Source organism: Dipodomys merriami, unplaced genomic scaffold (genome assembly GCF_024711535.1).
Source record: "Dipodomys merriami isolate MVZ:Mamm:240054 unplaced genomic scaffold, mDipMer1.0.p SCAF_406, whole genome shotgun sequence".
Classification (NCBI taxonomy): Eukaryota; Metazoa; Chordata; class Mammalia; order Rodentia; family Heteromyidae; genus Dipodomys; species Dipodomys merriami.
Genome location: NW_027205671.1, coordinates 270,354 through 284,633, shown reverse-complemented (window position 1 = coordinate 284,633; position 14,280 = coordinate 270,354). Strand labels below are relative to the sequence as shown.

Genomic DNA, 14,280 nt, shown 5'->3' with positions numbered 1-14,280 from the left:
GTGTGCATGGAATGAAATTCCCCACTAATTCCTATCTGGCAACCTGGGTGGATCTGAGTGGGAACAGCCTAGAGAGGATGACATTCCACCACAGAGGCAGCGTCTGCAGCAGGCTCTGTGGGAGGTTCTAGATCTCTTCCTGACGGCCAATCGCAGGAGCTCCCACCCACCCTGCACCTCCACAGCCCACGTGCTCCAGGAGGACATGGCCCCAGCCCGTCCTCAGTCCCATGTGCACAGGCTCAGGACAGTGAGGTGATGCAGGTGAAATCCCAAGTGACGACTGTTTCTACACTCATCCATGTGCCCTTAGCTACAGATATCCCCTGAGCTTCCCGCCAGAGTCCATAGAGAGGAGGACAGGACAGTCCAGGGCACGCCGCCTGGGGACACCAGTGAGTTCTTCCCAGGCATGCAGGAGCCAGGGCCACAGCCTCATTGACCTCCAGGTCCCGGTACTGGGCCTGGGGTCTAGAGACTCAATACAGGCCTCATCTTCAGGGGATTTAGTGTGAAGGACAGGTGTGGACAACACAGACAATTAAGAACACATGAGTCCTTCTAGAATCAAGCAGTGACTATATCCAGAACTGTGGCTGAGAACCCCATCCAACCTAGTCATCTACAGACCCCAGGGCCACCTCCTCATCACACCTGCAGCTGACGGGGGTGCAGCACCTGCTGGCCTAGGCTGCTGCACCTGTGTGTCTGAGTGCCCACTGGCTCCTATCACTGTGCCTTGCACAGTAATACAGGGCCGTGTCCTCGGTTCTTAGGCTGCTCATTTGCAGGAACAGCGTGCTTTTACTGTTGTCTCTGGAGATGGTGAACAGGCCCTTCAGAGTCTGCGTACCATGTGCTACCACCATCTGTATTAATTTCTTCTACCCAGTCCAGTTCCTTCCCTGGAGCCTGGCGGATCCAGCTCATCCAGGAATTACTGAAGGTGAATCCAGAGACTGCACAGGAGAGTCTCAGGGACCCCCCCAGGCTGCACCAAGCCTCCCCCAGACTCCACCAGCTGCACCTCACACTGCACACCTTTAGACACAGAGAATCCTGGTCAGCAATGGTCACACACATCAACGGTTTCTCCCACTCATGTCCATTTGCAAATTCAGTATCCCTTGCTCCCCATAAATCACCTTTCAACAGAGCAACAAGGAGAACCCAGAACAGCCCCGGCTCCATGGTGGTGGTCTGTGCTCAGTCACTGGTGGAATCAGCTCACAGAGCTCAGGTCAGGGATGGGCTGGTTTTCATGGGCAGAGGGACATCCTATTTGCATGTCCTCTGCTATAAAGCAGCTCTGGGGGGAAGTCTAGAGATTGGTCTCCCAGAGCAGAGGTGACTGTGCTGGAGGAGTTTGGTGACAATGGTCACCTTGGAGACATCCTTACGCACTGACCACGTGCTGTGGTTCACAGTGTAGCTGCAGCTCCTTGGGAGCCTGAGGCAGAGTGTGAGAACATTGAGAGCTGTCTGGCGTGCAGAGGGACACACATGTCCTCTCACTCTGCCATTGTGCCTGGTGATCGTGCTGTCAGCATTTCTGATCACACACAAAACACAAAGTGCAACATGCCTGTGACCTCCTTGTGCACATGCAAGAGTGTATAACAAAGGTGAATTTGTTTCCACGCTGGCAGCATCTCCCGTGGTATGAGCCCCATGCCTGGTCTGGGCCTGCACAGCCAAGGAGGGCCCACAGTCTCTGGTGTGTTCCAGGAGAATGGTGCTCATCTGTGAGCTCACAGAGCCTCCTTCCTGACCCGAGATCAGGTGTGGCCTTGCCGCATTTTACTTCATTCTGACCACCAACCAGGATGGCCAGAGTTCAGGCACAGGCTTGATAGTGGGCTCTGGTGTATCATTTGTTACAATCTATTTTTCTCATTCATATGTATTGTGTATTGGCGACGAAATCATGTGTATTGTGAACTTGTAGTAACCTCAGTGAGACACACTCATAACAAAACATAGGTAAATGAGTATTTGGTAACTATCAACAAGTGACTAGTGTCTTCTTCAAATAGTTTTATTAACCCTTTGATAGTTTCTTTGCATCAGTCTTTTAATTCATTGGTTACAGTGCTTTCTAGTGCTGGACAAGATGGTGAGCTGAATGTGAACAACACTTTTGTCCATGAACAAGAATCCACTGACACAAAGATGAGCAGATTCTGAGGATGAGAGGAAAGGAGAAGCGACAGGGAGTTCCTGGGGACACAGGACAAGGTAAAGAAGCAATCAGGGTGGAGAAACTGTGGCACTGAGCTCTGACCTGTGTGCAGCTCTCCTGCTGGGGAAGAGAGCTGAGCTGTCAGCAGGTAACATCAGGTGTGCTCACAGATGGACTGCCAGCTCCGCCGTGGGACACATGGGCTGAGGACCCGTTAACTAGCAAAAACCATGAAATGAAGGAAACAAAAGAAAATCATCAACCCTGGTGTTGGGGGCATGGCTCAGTTTTTAGGTGGTTAGTCAATGAGAGAAAGCATCAGGTTCTGACTTTGAGTCCTAGTCATGGATACAAAAGGGAAAAGAAAATTGAGGCCTGACTCAAATGGTAGAGAACCAGCCTTGAGTGAGAAAGCAGAGGGAGAGTGCAAGGTCCCTGTTTGTGCAGAAGTGCACAATAAAAATGTTATAAAACATGAGAGATACCGAGTGTTGGGGGCCAAGCTGTGTCATGTAAAGCAGGCAGGCTGACAGTGAGAATGTAAATAAGAACGTGACTGGAAGTTATACCACGGTCCATGAGCACACAAACACAGAAATGCCATCGAATCCAAACTCCAGTAATGTCCATTGGCACATTTGCTTCTTATCTTCAGTTGCTGTGCCATTGTTTACATCAGCAAGCCAGATTAACCCAGGTGTCCATGAGAGAAGGAATGGAGAAAGGAAATGTGGTGTCTTTGCAAAACAGGAGATTGTTCATCCATGAGAAGGAGGAAGTCCTGGCATTTGTGACAACATAGATGACTCTGGGGAGTTCACGTGAAGTGTGGTAATGCAGGCTCAGAAAGACAAAGGAGGGCTTTTGACACTTGTGTGGTCTGTATTTGTGAAAACGTGTAAGTCAGCAGACCGCAAGCATCCTCACTGTCAAAGAATGGAACCTGTGCGTGGTGTACCATCCTTAGCTCTGCGTTGACAATGGTTCCACAGCATTTGTGTGCATTGTCACCTTGCATTCTAAGTGTGAATATGCATCATTTTAATTGTCAATGTTACGTCAAGGAAAAAGAAATAATTACAAAACTTTCTGACCTTGAGAACTTTTAGCAAAGTGGTGAGAAGGACACCAAATGTCACCATCTCAGCAGGAGCAGCGGCACCTTCGCCGTCCTTCCCTCCTTCCCAGAACCCGATGCTCTCGGGGGCTCGGTCATCTGGAGCATGTGGGCTGAGCCCTCTCCTGAGCAGGGCCTAGACACCAGCAGCCCCTCCACAAGGTTAGCCTTAACTTTCCCGATGCTCTTAATCATCTGTTATTTGAACTGACACTAAACAGAGTGGGCAGCCTGTCAGGTTTACTGCATGTACCTGTTGTATATTGTTTAGATCCTGTTAAACAGTTATATCCTCAAGCATTTATCAAATCTTAATGGCGTTTTTTCTGGGTTCTGGAATGTTCAGTCCAGAGTGGTCATTTATGTCCACACATGTTGCAATATGCAGTGCCTGGAGACAGGACAGTAATGGACACAGGTCTGGAATCAGGTTTGGGATGCCTGGGGCCTCTGAAGCCTTCCACCAGCTTCAGGTGCCCTGGGGCCATTTTACAAGTATTTATTGAGTAGGGTGCAGGGCGTACCTCAGAGAGTGAGTCACTAGCACCAACCACATGGTAGTATCCCACGCCAGTGATAATGACCTCTTTATCTTTTTTTTTTTTAAATTTAATTTTATTTGTGAACATACTGTACAGAGGAGTTACAATTACATGGGCAGGATAATGCGTACATTTCTTATCAAGCATTGCAGCCTCCTCCTTTGTTTACCCTTCACATCCCTTCCCAGCCTCCCCCTTCCCCCCCAATCCCAATCCTTCTCCTTCGAGCTCTTTATCTTAAGAGGACAATGTAAGCAGTAATTGAGTCTTCTCTAGCCTTAGCTTCCAGAAAGCCTGGTGTGAAATTAGCTTACACCAGCATAGAAATCTGCATTCCTATCAAGTCAAGACTGAGTGACCTTTTCAGGATAGTCTCAGTGCTCTGAGGGTTCATGTGGGAGGTGGCAATGCATCCTCCCTATCCTTTTGGGTCTCATATCTTGAGTTTTGGGAGCTCTCACGACATAGCAATGGCATTATATACCCTTAATATTGAATTTCCATTTCTGTGTGCAATCCTTCAGTAGCAGATACACATTGGAAAGACCCACATAATTCAATCTTCATGTCAGCCAATATGGTGCAAGGATGACACTGATAATGCCTGGAAGCCTGGAACTGTCAGAGTACGGGGTGGTGGGTTTGCTGGTGCGTCAAAAGGCTCAGTGGATGTCTGCCTACCAGTCCAGAAATTAAAGCCCAGAAATGAACAGACAATCACCCAACGTCCAGGAGGCTGTGCAGGGATCTTCAGGAGGATGAGGAAATCTATAGGCTCAGGGAGAACAGGGAGAATCAGGTTGACACCAATCCACGCTGGGGCAAATAAGGAAGTTTTCTCAAGAAGCAGGAGGAGCTTATAGGAGAATGGAGAGGAAATCAACAGGAAGAATCTGTACCAATGGTGATGGTATTCAGACTGCTGGTGTCTGTGTGGGGACTCCTATGCTGGGTAAACTGTTGTATGGAAATGTGGTGTGGTATGTAACAACTCAGTGTTGAGCCTGAGGAAGGCTTTGCCATCCTGGAGGCAAAAATCTGAGTTCCACAGCTTGGTGTCTTTACTGGGGTCTCTGCGGTCACCATGGCTGTGGCACACACAGGCACCAGGACCCCAGGTCAGCACAGCACTGCACCCCTCCTGCTCCACACACACTCAGCAGGTACCTGGAGCGTGCTGTCTCCTGGTGAGGAGAAGGGTTTGTGTACTGTCCAAATGATTCCACAGGATGAAACCTTCACAGGTGGAAGACACCTTTCTTAAGCCATGGAGTTCAGACAAAAACCTTCCTCAAGAAATGAGCCTTGTTCCTTCGGGTAATGGTGTGGTGAGGGAACAGGGTGTGATTTGTATTTGTCTCAGAGATGGGAGTGTGAGAGGAGAGTGAGGAGCAGCACCACAGGGGCCAGGATGCGGGGCAGATGCCTCGGGAGGCTGCTCTTCTCAGCACAAATTTCAGGGTGAGCAGCAGTGCCCGGACAGTGCAGAAAACCAGGACTCATGTACACCTGCCCTCCGTCCTGTACAGTGCACAATGCGAGGACTCACGGACACCTGCCATCAGTCCTGGACATGCACAATGCCAGGACTCACAGACACCTGCCCTTGGTCCTGGACAGCGTACAATTCCAGGACTCACAGACACCTGCCCTTGGTCCTGGACATGCACAATTCCAGGACTCACAGACACCTGCCCTTGGTCCTGGACAGCGTACAATTCCAGGACTCACAGACACCTGCCCTTGGTCCTGGACATGTACAATTCCAGGACTCACAGACACCTGCCCTTGGTCCTGGACCTCCCAGCACAAACAGACAGCCCATGTGTCCATTTCCCCAGAGCTGTGGACGGTGGAGGTGAAATCATGTGTTCAGAGTGGACAAGGGTGAGCTCTGCATCCACATCCCAGGACTCCTGGTCAGCCTCCCTCCAGACCTGACATCCACCTCCATTCCCACAGGAGGCCTGCTGAGAGGCAGCAGGGGAGGGCTGATGCACGCAGGCTGAGACGTGGCACCGGCTCGTTTCCCAGGTCTGCAGAAGCCCCGGCCTGAGCAACACCTGACCCCAGGTCCCCACCTGACCTGGGGTTCAGTCCACACACTTACAACGGCCATTTCTGGCTGAACAGACAAAAGTCACATGGAACAGAGTCTTTGAGCAGGAAAATGAGTCCACTGACACTACCCCATTGTCCAGTCGTGAGCTGGATGTGCACAGGCGGGAATGGGGGAAAGGGAAGGTTTGCTAGCTCCAGGGGTGGTGGTCTGCCTTCTCCTCACAGGATTTGGAAGTACTGGGTTAGAACTCAGGCCTGTGCTCGTTGGGCCGTCGTGCCGTGACTGGGCCATGCCTCTCATTTTGCTGTCAGCTGTTATTCGGGCAGAGCCTTGGTGTTGACTGAGGCTGGGCTCGGAGCTCAAACGTTGTGTCCATAGCTCTGATATAGCTGGGGGCCCTGTGGGCTTGAGACGTCACGCCTAGCTCCTTGACTGAGATTCAGCCTGGCTAGTGTTTTCACTGGCTGGATTTGAACCATGATCCTCCCATTCCCCACTTCCCAACAGCCTGGATTGCAGTGAGTACCCTGTGCGTAGCCATGTCCCTCATGTTTTCAACAGAATTTCAGGGCCTCCTCAGCAGGGAATCCCAGAGTGTCTCCCCAGGTCTGATGGGAAAGTGATCATCAGGTCCCCTGGCCTTCCGTGGGGACCATGGCTGGGTCATTGCTGTTTCCAGGGCGATGCACTGGTCTCATTGATGTGAGAATATGCTTTATCGTTTAAAGATCATAACAACATGATCACATTGTGAACTCAGAGACGCCACGGAGTGGCAGCCTCCCAGATCTAGAGGGGATCCCTGGCAGTTGGCTGGACAGAGAGCAGTCAGATGGTGACAACAGCCCTGGGCTGCACGCTGTGTTCTGGATGGACTCTGCGCTTGGGTGTGCTTGCGGCCTTGCGGGTGCTGTGCGTCCCTGCAGCAAGCTTGTGTCAGGGCTCACACCCAGTCTCCTCAGTGTGTCCTACACAGTAGTGCAAGGCTGTGTCCTCCGTGGTCACGGAGCTCAGCTGCAGGGAACACTGGTCCTTGGAGGTATGCACTGGCATGTGACTCTGCTCTGGAGGCTCGGGCTGTACGCGCTGCTCCCACGTTTATAGATGTGTCCAGTCCACTCCAGCGTTTCCCTGAGGCCTGTCGGGTCCAGCTCTGCAGTCACCATGCTGACGGAGTCACCAGAGACCGCACAGGAGAGGGACGGCGTCTGCACGGGCCTCAGCAGGCCAGGGCCTGACTCCTGCAGCTGCACCTGGGACAGCACAGTTGTGGACAGAGGAGCAGCTGCGTCTCGGCCCAGACGCCGCATCCCACGCTTCTGCCCAGTCCCAAGTCACCACTGCTGTGAGCTGCCAGCACGAGCCAAAGACCACACCTGCTCCACGGTCACGAGGTCACAGCTGTCAAGCGCAGACAGCATTTCCAGAGTGCAGAAGAGGCTGAATTTAAGCGAGGGTGCGACTTCTCCTGATATGTATGTGGGAATTTGTATGTGGGAGCATCCTGCTTGTGGCTGCATACGAGGGGCAGCTTCCCTGTCACCTGTCCCCTGAGAGGAGGTGACCGGGGGTCCCTAGTCACCTCAGCCCTGTGACCGCAGCCTCACCTCCCTGGTCCTTGCAATTACCAAGAGGCATTCATGCTGAAAGACCTGATTTTTCATCTAGATATGTAATATGTGAATGCAAACAGTGTCTTTCTTTATCACACAAACAAATACACACCTACACATACCTGTACACACACCTCACAGGTACATATATGCCCACAATGCACAATCACACATATATACATAAACACACATATACGTACATACACAGAACTTTGGAACTTTGATCAGGAAGTAGATCCAATGAGTGTCAGTGGAGGGAAAGAGAAAGAACAAGCATGCAGAAGCAGGAGAATCCTTGTGGAACAAGTGTTCTGGGATTGCAGGGCTTGTCCTGGTCTTCAGAGGTGTACTGAACTGGGAGAGAGATTGGTAGAAGTGACCACTCATGAGAAGAGCCTGCAGGATTGCATGAGGACACACAGTGGTTACTTGGGTAGTAAAGTTCGCCAGAATACGTTCTAAGAATGATGGCATTTTAACTGTTGGACATCAGTCTTATTTTTCCTAAGAAAGAATTCCACCTGGTCCCACACAACCCAGTCACTGTGGAGAATTGGGAGTTCACGTGACAGTAAATCATGGAGGTTCTCAAGTGCAGCAAGTTTCCATGACCATCATTTTCACCGATTTTCCTAACCCAGCAGAGCACAGCACCATGATGGGACTGTGAGATGGCGGTACATGGCTGTTGGTCCATTCATGACCTGGATGTCACAGGAGTGTGTGTGGTCTTGGTACACCTATGTAACTCCATTTACTGCAATTCATTTATGACCCCAAATAAGGTCACCGGGACTGTAGGAGGACATCGTACATCCATGTATGTCCATGTACTCTACTCCATGTATGACCCAACAGCAGGCTCTAGGTTCTGGGGAAGTCTGTGCATGGGTACACCTGGGAACCTGCGTAATTCTCTGATCTAGCCTCTGCATTTTGTCATGAACACCACCTGGTCTGTACATTCTGCTAAATAAAAATGGCACCGATTTTGTGGGTATTTCACAAGAATTAGACTTAATGTGTGATCAATGTTCCATATTGTAACAGAATAGGTTTTCTACAAGCAGAAATATTACAATGAGGATGAACCTGAAGTTAAACAAATATGGTTTGTGAATTATTTTGGTTCTGCAATTGCATAGAGGTTGTTCCTTTTATGTGAATGTGTAAGGAAGAAAAGTGGTCCTGTGTGACGTGAATGTATAAGGGAAGAAAAGAGGTCCATTGTGAAGTGAATGTGTAAGTGGAAGGGAAGAGATCTGATGTGAAGTGAATGTGTAAGAGGAAGGTAAGACGTCCCATGCGAAGTGAATGTGTAAGGGAAGAGAAGACGTCCCGTGTGAACATGTAAGAGGAGGGGAAGAGGTCCTGGGTGAATATTCTCTGTGGAGTAGGTGTTTGATGAGCCTGTAGTCCCTTGTCTGGTTTACCAGTTCACAGGACACAAATAAGAGGAAACAGACTTTCAGGTTCTAGATGTATTTCCAGGTGATGGACAGTGCAGGATATATTAAAACTCCTCCCCTCATATTTCAGTGAAAAGAGGGTCGATAAATCTCTGTGTTGTGCACATAGATGTGCATTGCAAATTTGCATATGAACATGTACATATAGACAGAAACTACATGAAAGCAAATTAGATTTGTATATGTATATAAATGTGTGAAGTTATAGAGTACACATTAGAGCAACATATACACACATATATATATAACACACATGGAATAAACTTGTTCTACACACAAATACATATGTACATATCTACACAGCGTTAAATACCTATGTATATCTAGAACAAAAAATGATCATCTTGATGCAGAAAAAGCTTTTGACAAACTCCAGCATCCTTTTATGCTAAAAGCTTTGTAGACAGGGGATCAGTTGACTGGAAAATGTGTTCACATGACTATTAGCTGGGAGTGTTTGCCCTGGCTTTATTCACTGGGAACCCCTTGCTGTCTGTGTTTTCTGAGAATGGTGATGGTGGAACCTTTCCCACATTCAGCATGGGCTCAGGTCTGCAGCCTTCTCCTCACAGCCCGAGGCAGCTGCCTTGCCTCAGGTTTCTGACACACTCAGGATGTGGGTGTGCACACTGTGCCTCGTACAGTAGTACATGGCCGAGTCCTCAGCTGTCAGCCTGCTCAGCTCCAGGGAGGCTGTGCTGGAGGAGGTGTCTGCAGTCAGGGAGACCTTGCCCTGGAACTTCTGAGCATATCTGGTCTCACCATCACTAGGATTGATCCTTCCAATCCATTCAAGCCCCTGTCCTGCCTTCTGCCTCACCCAGTGCATATAATAGCTGGTGAAGGTATATCCAGAGGCCTTGCAGGCTAGCCTGACCGAGTCTCCAGGTCTCCTCACTTCAGCCCCAGGCTGCTCCAGCTGGACCTGGGAGTGAACACCTGCAGAGGAGAGGGAGGTGTGAACTCTCTGGTGAGGCTCTGGTCCTTTGGGGCTTGTCCTGGGCAGCACTCACCTGTAGCTGTGGCCACCCAGGAGAGGAAGCTCCAGTTCAGGTGCATCGTGGGCTCTGAGCTCTGGGTGTCACAGGAGAGGCGACAGCAGGCTGCTCTGGGAAGGAGCCTGTCTATATTGTCCACCGCAGATGCTGCTTGTTTGCATATTCATGAAGCAGGTGCTTGTTAGCTCAAGACGCGACCTGGGTTTAGAGGGAGAGGGAGGGAGGCGGCCCTCTGATATATGGGGCTGTGTGTGACCTCACTGAACTCGGAACCCTGGGAACCATGGTGGATGGACTCAGGTCTGCACAGCTTCCCTCAGGTATCTGTGCTGTCAATATGGTCACATCTCATTCCCATTTGCACAAACAGAATTCTGTGCAGTGCTCACAGATGGTCAGTGTTGATCACAGGTCCTTGAGTTCCTGTTGTTCCTGGTTGACCAGCTCAGTAAGCTGACCCCTCTCTGAGGAGTCCCATGGGTACCATGCAGGATTGGGTGTCCCTGGTCCCTGTGTTTGTTGGGGCTCAGTCCAGGCTGCTCATGGAGGGCTCCCCTTGGGGAAGGAGGCTGGGCCTCACCTGTGTAGGGGCTCCATTGCAGGACTGCCTCATGTTCAGTTCCAGACCACCACAGAACAAGTTCAGGATATCAGCTCTTGGCCAGGACACAGGTCAGCACCCTGTCCAGGACCCCATGAGCAAGGCTGAGACTGTCATGTCCATCAGGGTGTCCAGTGTCTGAAGAGAGCTGGGCATGGCAGCAAGGCCAACAGCCTCCACTCAGAGTACAGTCTTTGCTGTACAGCCCCCAGAACCCCTCAGGAGGGAGAATGAATTCACCTGTGAAGGACCACAGAGGGGTATGGAGACTGCCTCTTCCAGCCGGTGATGGAAGTGTGTGTGTGTGCACACTGTGAATATATGTGTGTGTACACTGTGAATATGTGTGTATACTGTGAATATATGTGTGTACACTGTGAATATATACATATGTGTGTGTACACTGTGAATATATATGTGTGTACACTATGAATATATATGTGTACACTGAGTATGTGTGTACACTGTGAATATATATGTGTATACACTGTGAATATATATATGCGCACTGTGAATACATGTGTGTGTACACTGTGAATATGTGTGTGCACTGTGAATGTATATGTGTGTACACTGTGAATATATTTGTGTGTACACTGTGAATGTATATGTGTGTGTACACTGTGAATATAGGTGTGTACACTATGTATATGTGTGTACACTGTGAATATATGTGTGTACACTGTGAATATATATATGTGTGTACACTGTGAATATATATATATATGTGTGTCTGTACATGTGAATATATATATGTGTATGTACACTGTGAATATATATGTGTGTACATGCGAATATATATAAATGTGCATGTGTACACTGTGAATATGTGTGTACACTGTGAATATATGTGTGTACACTGTGAATATATATATGTGTGTACACTGTGAATATATATGTGTGTACATGTGAATATATGTGTGTGTACACTGTGAATATATACATATGTATGTACACTGTGAATATATATGTGTGTACACTGTGAATATATATGTGTGTGCGCACTGTGAATATATGTATCTATGCTTCCTTCCCCTTCTATCCCGGTGGTACACGTGTAACCTGAATCGGAATTATCTGGATCCCACATGACACAGCGCCCGTGTGCATGTCTAGGCACTGTGTACAAATACAGTGGACGGACACACGTGCGTCGAGGTGCACGGCGCGCAGCCCTCTGGAACGCGCGCTCTCGTCTGTGTGAGTGCGCACACCGCTGTGACACCTCCCGTGTCACCGCACGGACGGAAGCCTGTTCTCACCGTCCGGTCCCTCAGGCCCTGGCGCGCCCGTGGCGGCCCGGGCCTCCCCGTCCCGCTCCGCTGGGCTCGGACGGGCCTTCTGGCTGCAGGGCAGGCTGCTGCCCTGGGCCGTCCGCCGCCTCCGCTCCGCCCTGGCCCTGGGTCGCGGGGCCGTGTGGCCGCGCCCGGCCCCGGACCGCTGATGTGGTCCGCAGAGGCCGACGCGGGCCCGCAGCGCGGAGGCCGAGCCTGGCCAGGCGTCTCCCCGCGGCGCGGCCTGCTGTGCGGACGCCGCGGTCCCTCCGTGACGGCCCACGCCCGAGAACGCGGCCCCGAACTCACCGCGCAGTGCGCCTGCGCCGACTCCTGTGCACACGCAGCCCGCACATCCACGGCCCCGTCACGCGGAGTAGCCCTCACTCCCTGAGCCCCGCGCAGCTCCCGCCTTCTCTGTGCCGGCCACCGCGGAGACGGAAGGCAGCGGCTCTCCTGCCGGCTGCCGTGGGATCCGCGTCCCGCACCTCGTCGCCTCGCGACCGCCAGGAACTCCTCAGCGCGAACTGCTCCGCTGGCCTGGTTCATCAGACGCCAGTGCGCATGCGCGTGCAGATCCCGCTCGTAACCGCAGCCAGGGGATGGGCTCTGGCTCGGGGTCCAGTGCGCCTGCGCGTGCTCGGCTTCGCGGGGTGCACACGGCAGCCATGGCGATGGCTCTGGCTCGGGGTCCATGGTCAGCTCCTCGGCTGAACACTCGGAGGAGCTCAGGACGCAGCACGACCTTGTGGGGTCAGGTTTCAGAGCAGCTCACACGCTGTCCAGACGGCGGCCGGGCTGGGCTCCACGAGGACGGCCTAGTGTCCTCGACCTCGACGGACAGAGCGGACGCCGGCCTCCGTTGCGTCTGCGCAGAGCCGCCGTCGTGGTAAAACCTGGCGCAGGTCAGTGTGCGCATGCGCAGGAGTCCTGCGCGGGACCAGTGCGTACAGCATGCCACGTGCGCAGGCGCAACCCGCCCCACACCACGTGACGGGGTCCGGAGCGGCCTGGCCCGGCCCGAGCCGCAGCCGCGCGACGCCTGGAGACGCGGCCTAGGGAGGCGGACAGACGCCCGCCGCGGGCTCGGAGCGGCGCCCAGATGGCCACTGTCCACACCCCGCGACCCGAGGTGTGGCTCCGCACGGACGGACGGACGGACAGCGCGCTCGCCGCCATCGGCCGTCTGCCGTCCTCCCGTCCTCCCCGAGCACGGCCGCGTCCTGTGACCGAGCAGGAGGACGCGCCGGCCGTGCTCGCCGCCCGGGGCCGCCACCGCCTCCAGACTATGAGCCACGGGCACCGCGGGAAGACGCGCCAGAGCGAGGGGAGCCCAGGGCGCACGCGCAGCCCAGTGCGGCTGCGCACGCGTGAAGGGAGGGGAGCGCGGGTGCTGACGTCAGCCGGGCCCTGCTGCGCGCGCACCGGGCCCACCCGGGTCTGTGAGCGCGGCCTGGGCGGGAGGACGGAGGCCGGTCCTGTCCGCGCGGGCTCCGGAGTCCGCGGTCGCCGCTCCCACAGCCGGCCCAGTCTGTGCTCAGCAGGAAGCCGGAGTCTCTGTGCCGACCTGCGGGAGAGCAGCACCCGGAGCCCTGAGCGCTCCAGACCCGCCCTGGCCTGTGCGCAGCCAGCGCTGCCGGAGCCGGAGCCGGGGCCTCGCTGCTCTGTCGGGCCCTGCCTGGCGTTCAGATGGAAGGAGCCAGCCTCTGTGTCCGTGCAGCAGCGCAGGGAGACCCCAGCTGGGTCCTGCAGCCCTGGGAGGGTGCGGCCAGACCCCAGGGCCACCTCCTCGCCACCCCTGCAGCTGACGCGGCTCAGCGCCTGCTGGCCTAGGCCGCTGCACTGTGTGTCTGGGCCCCACTGGCTCCTCTCACTGAGCCCTGCACAGTGATACAGGCCGTGTCCTCGGTTCTCAGGCTGCTCATTTGCAGGTACAGCGTGCTTTGACTGTTGTCTCTGCAGAGGTTGAACCGGCCCTTCACAGAGTCTGCGTACCGTGTGCTACCACCACCTGGATTAATTTCTCCAAGCCACTCCAGCCCCTCTTCCCCGGATCTTGGCTGATGCAGCTCATCCAGTAAGTACTGAAGGTGAATCCGGAGGCTACACAGGAGAGTTTCAGGGACCCCCCAGGCTGCACCAAGCCTCCCCCAGACTCCACCAGCTGCACCTCACGCTGCACACCTGCAAACACAGAGAATCCTGGTCAGTAATGGTCACACATCCACGGTTCTTCTGACTCCTGTCTATTTGCACACTCAGTATCCCTTGCTCCCCATAAATCACCTTTCAACAGAGCAACAAGGAGAACCCAGCGCAGCCCCAGCTCCATGGTGGTGGTCTGTGCTCAGTCACTCAGCTCACAGAGCTCAGGTCAGGGATGGGCTGGTTTTCATGGGCAGAGGGACGTCCTATTTGCATG

The 14,280-nt window shown here is 53.1% G+C and overlaps 1 gene segment (V, D, J or C); it reads right to left on the bottom strand.

The window, feature by feature from the left end:
* Positions 1-9,562: 9,562 nt before the first annotated feature.
* LOC138806708 (Ig heavy chain V region 102-like) lies at positions 9,563-10,173 on the bottom strand. The segment is given in 2 exon segments: positions 9,563-9,924; positions 9,999-10,173. Coding segments are annotated over 2 exon segments (393 nt in total).
* Between the last annotated feature and the right edge of the window lie 4,107 nt (positions 10,174-14,280).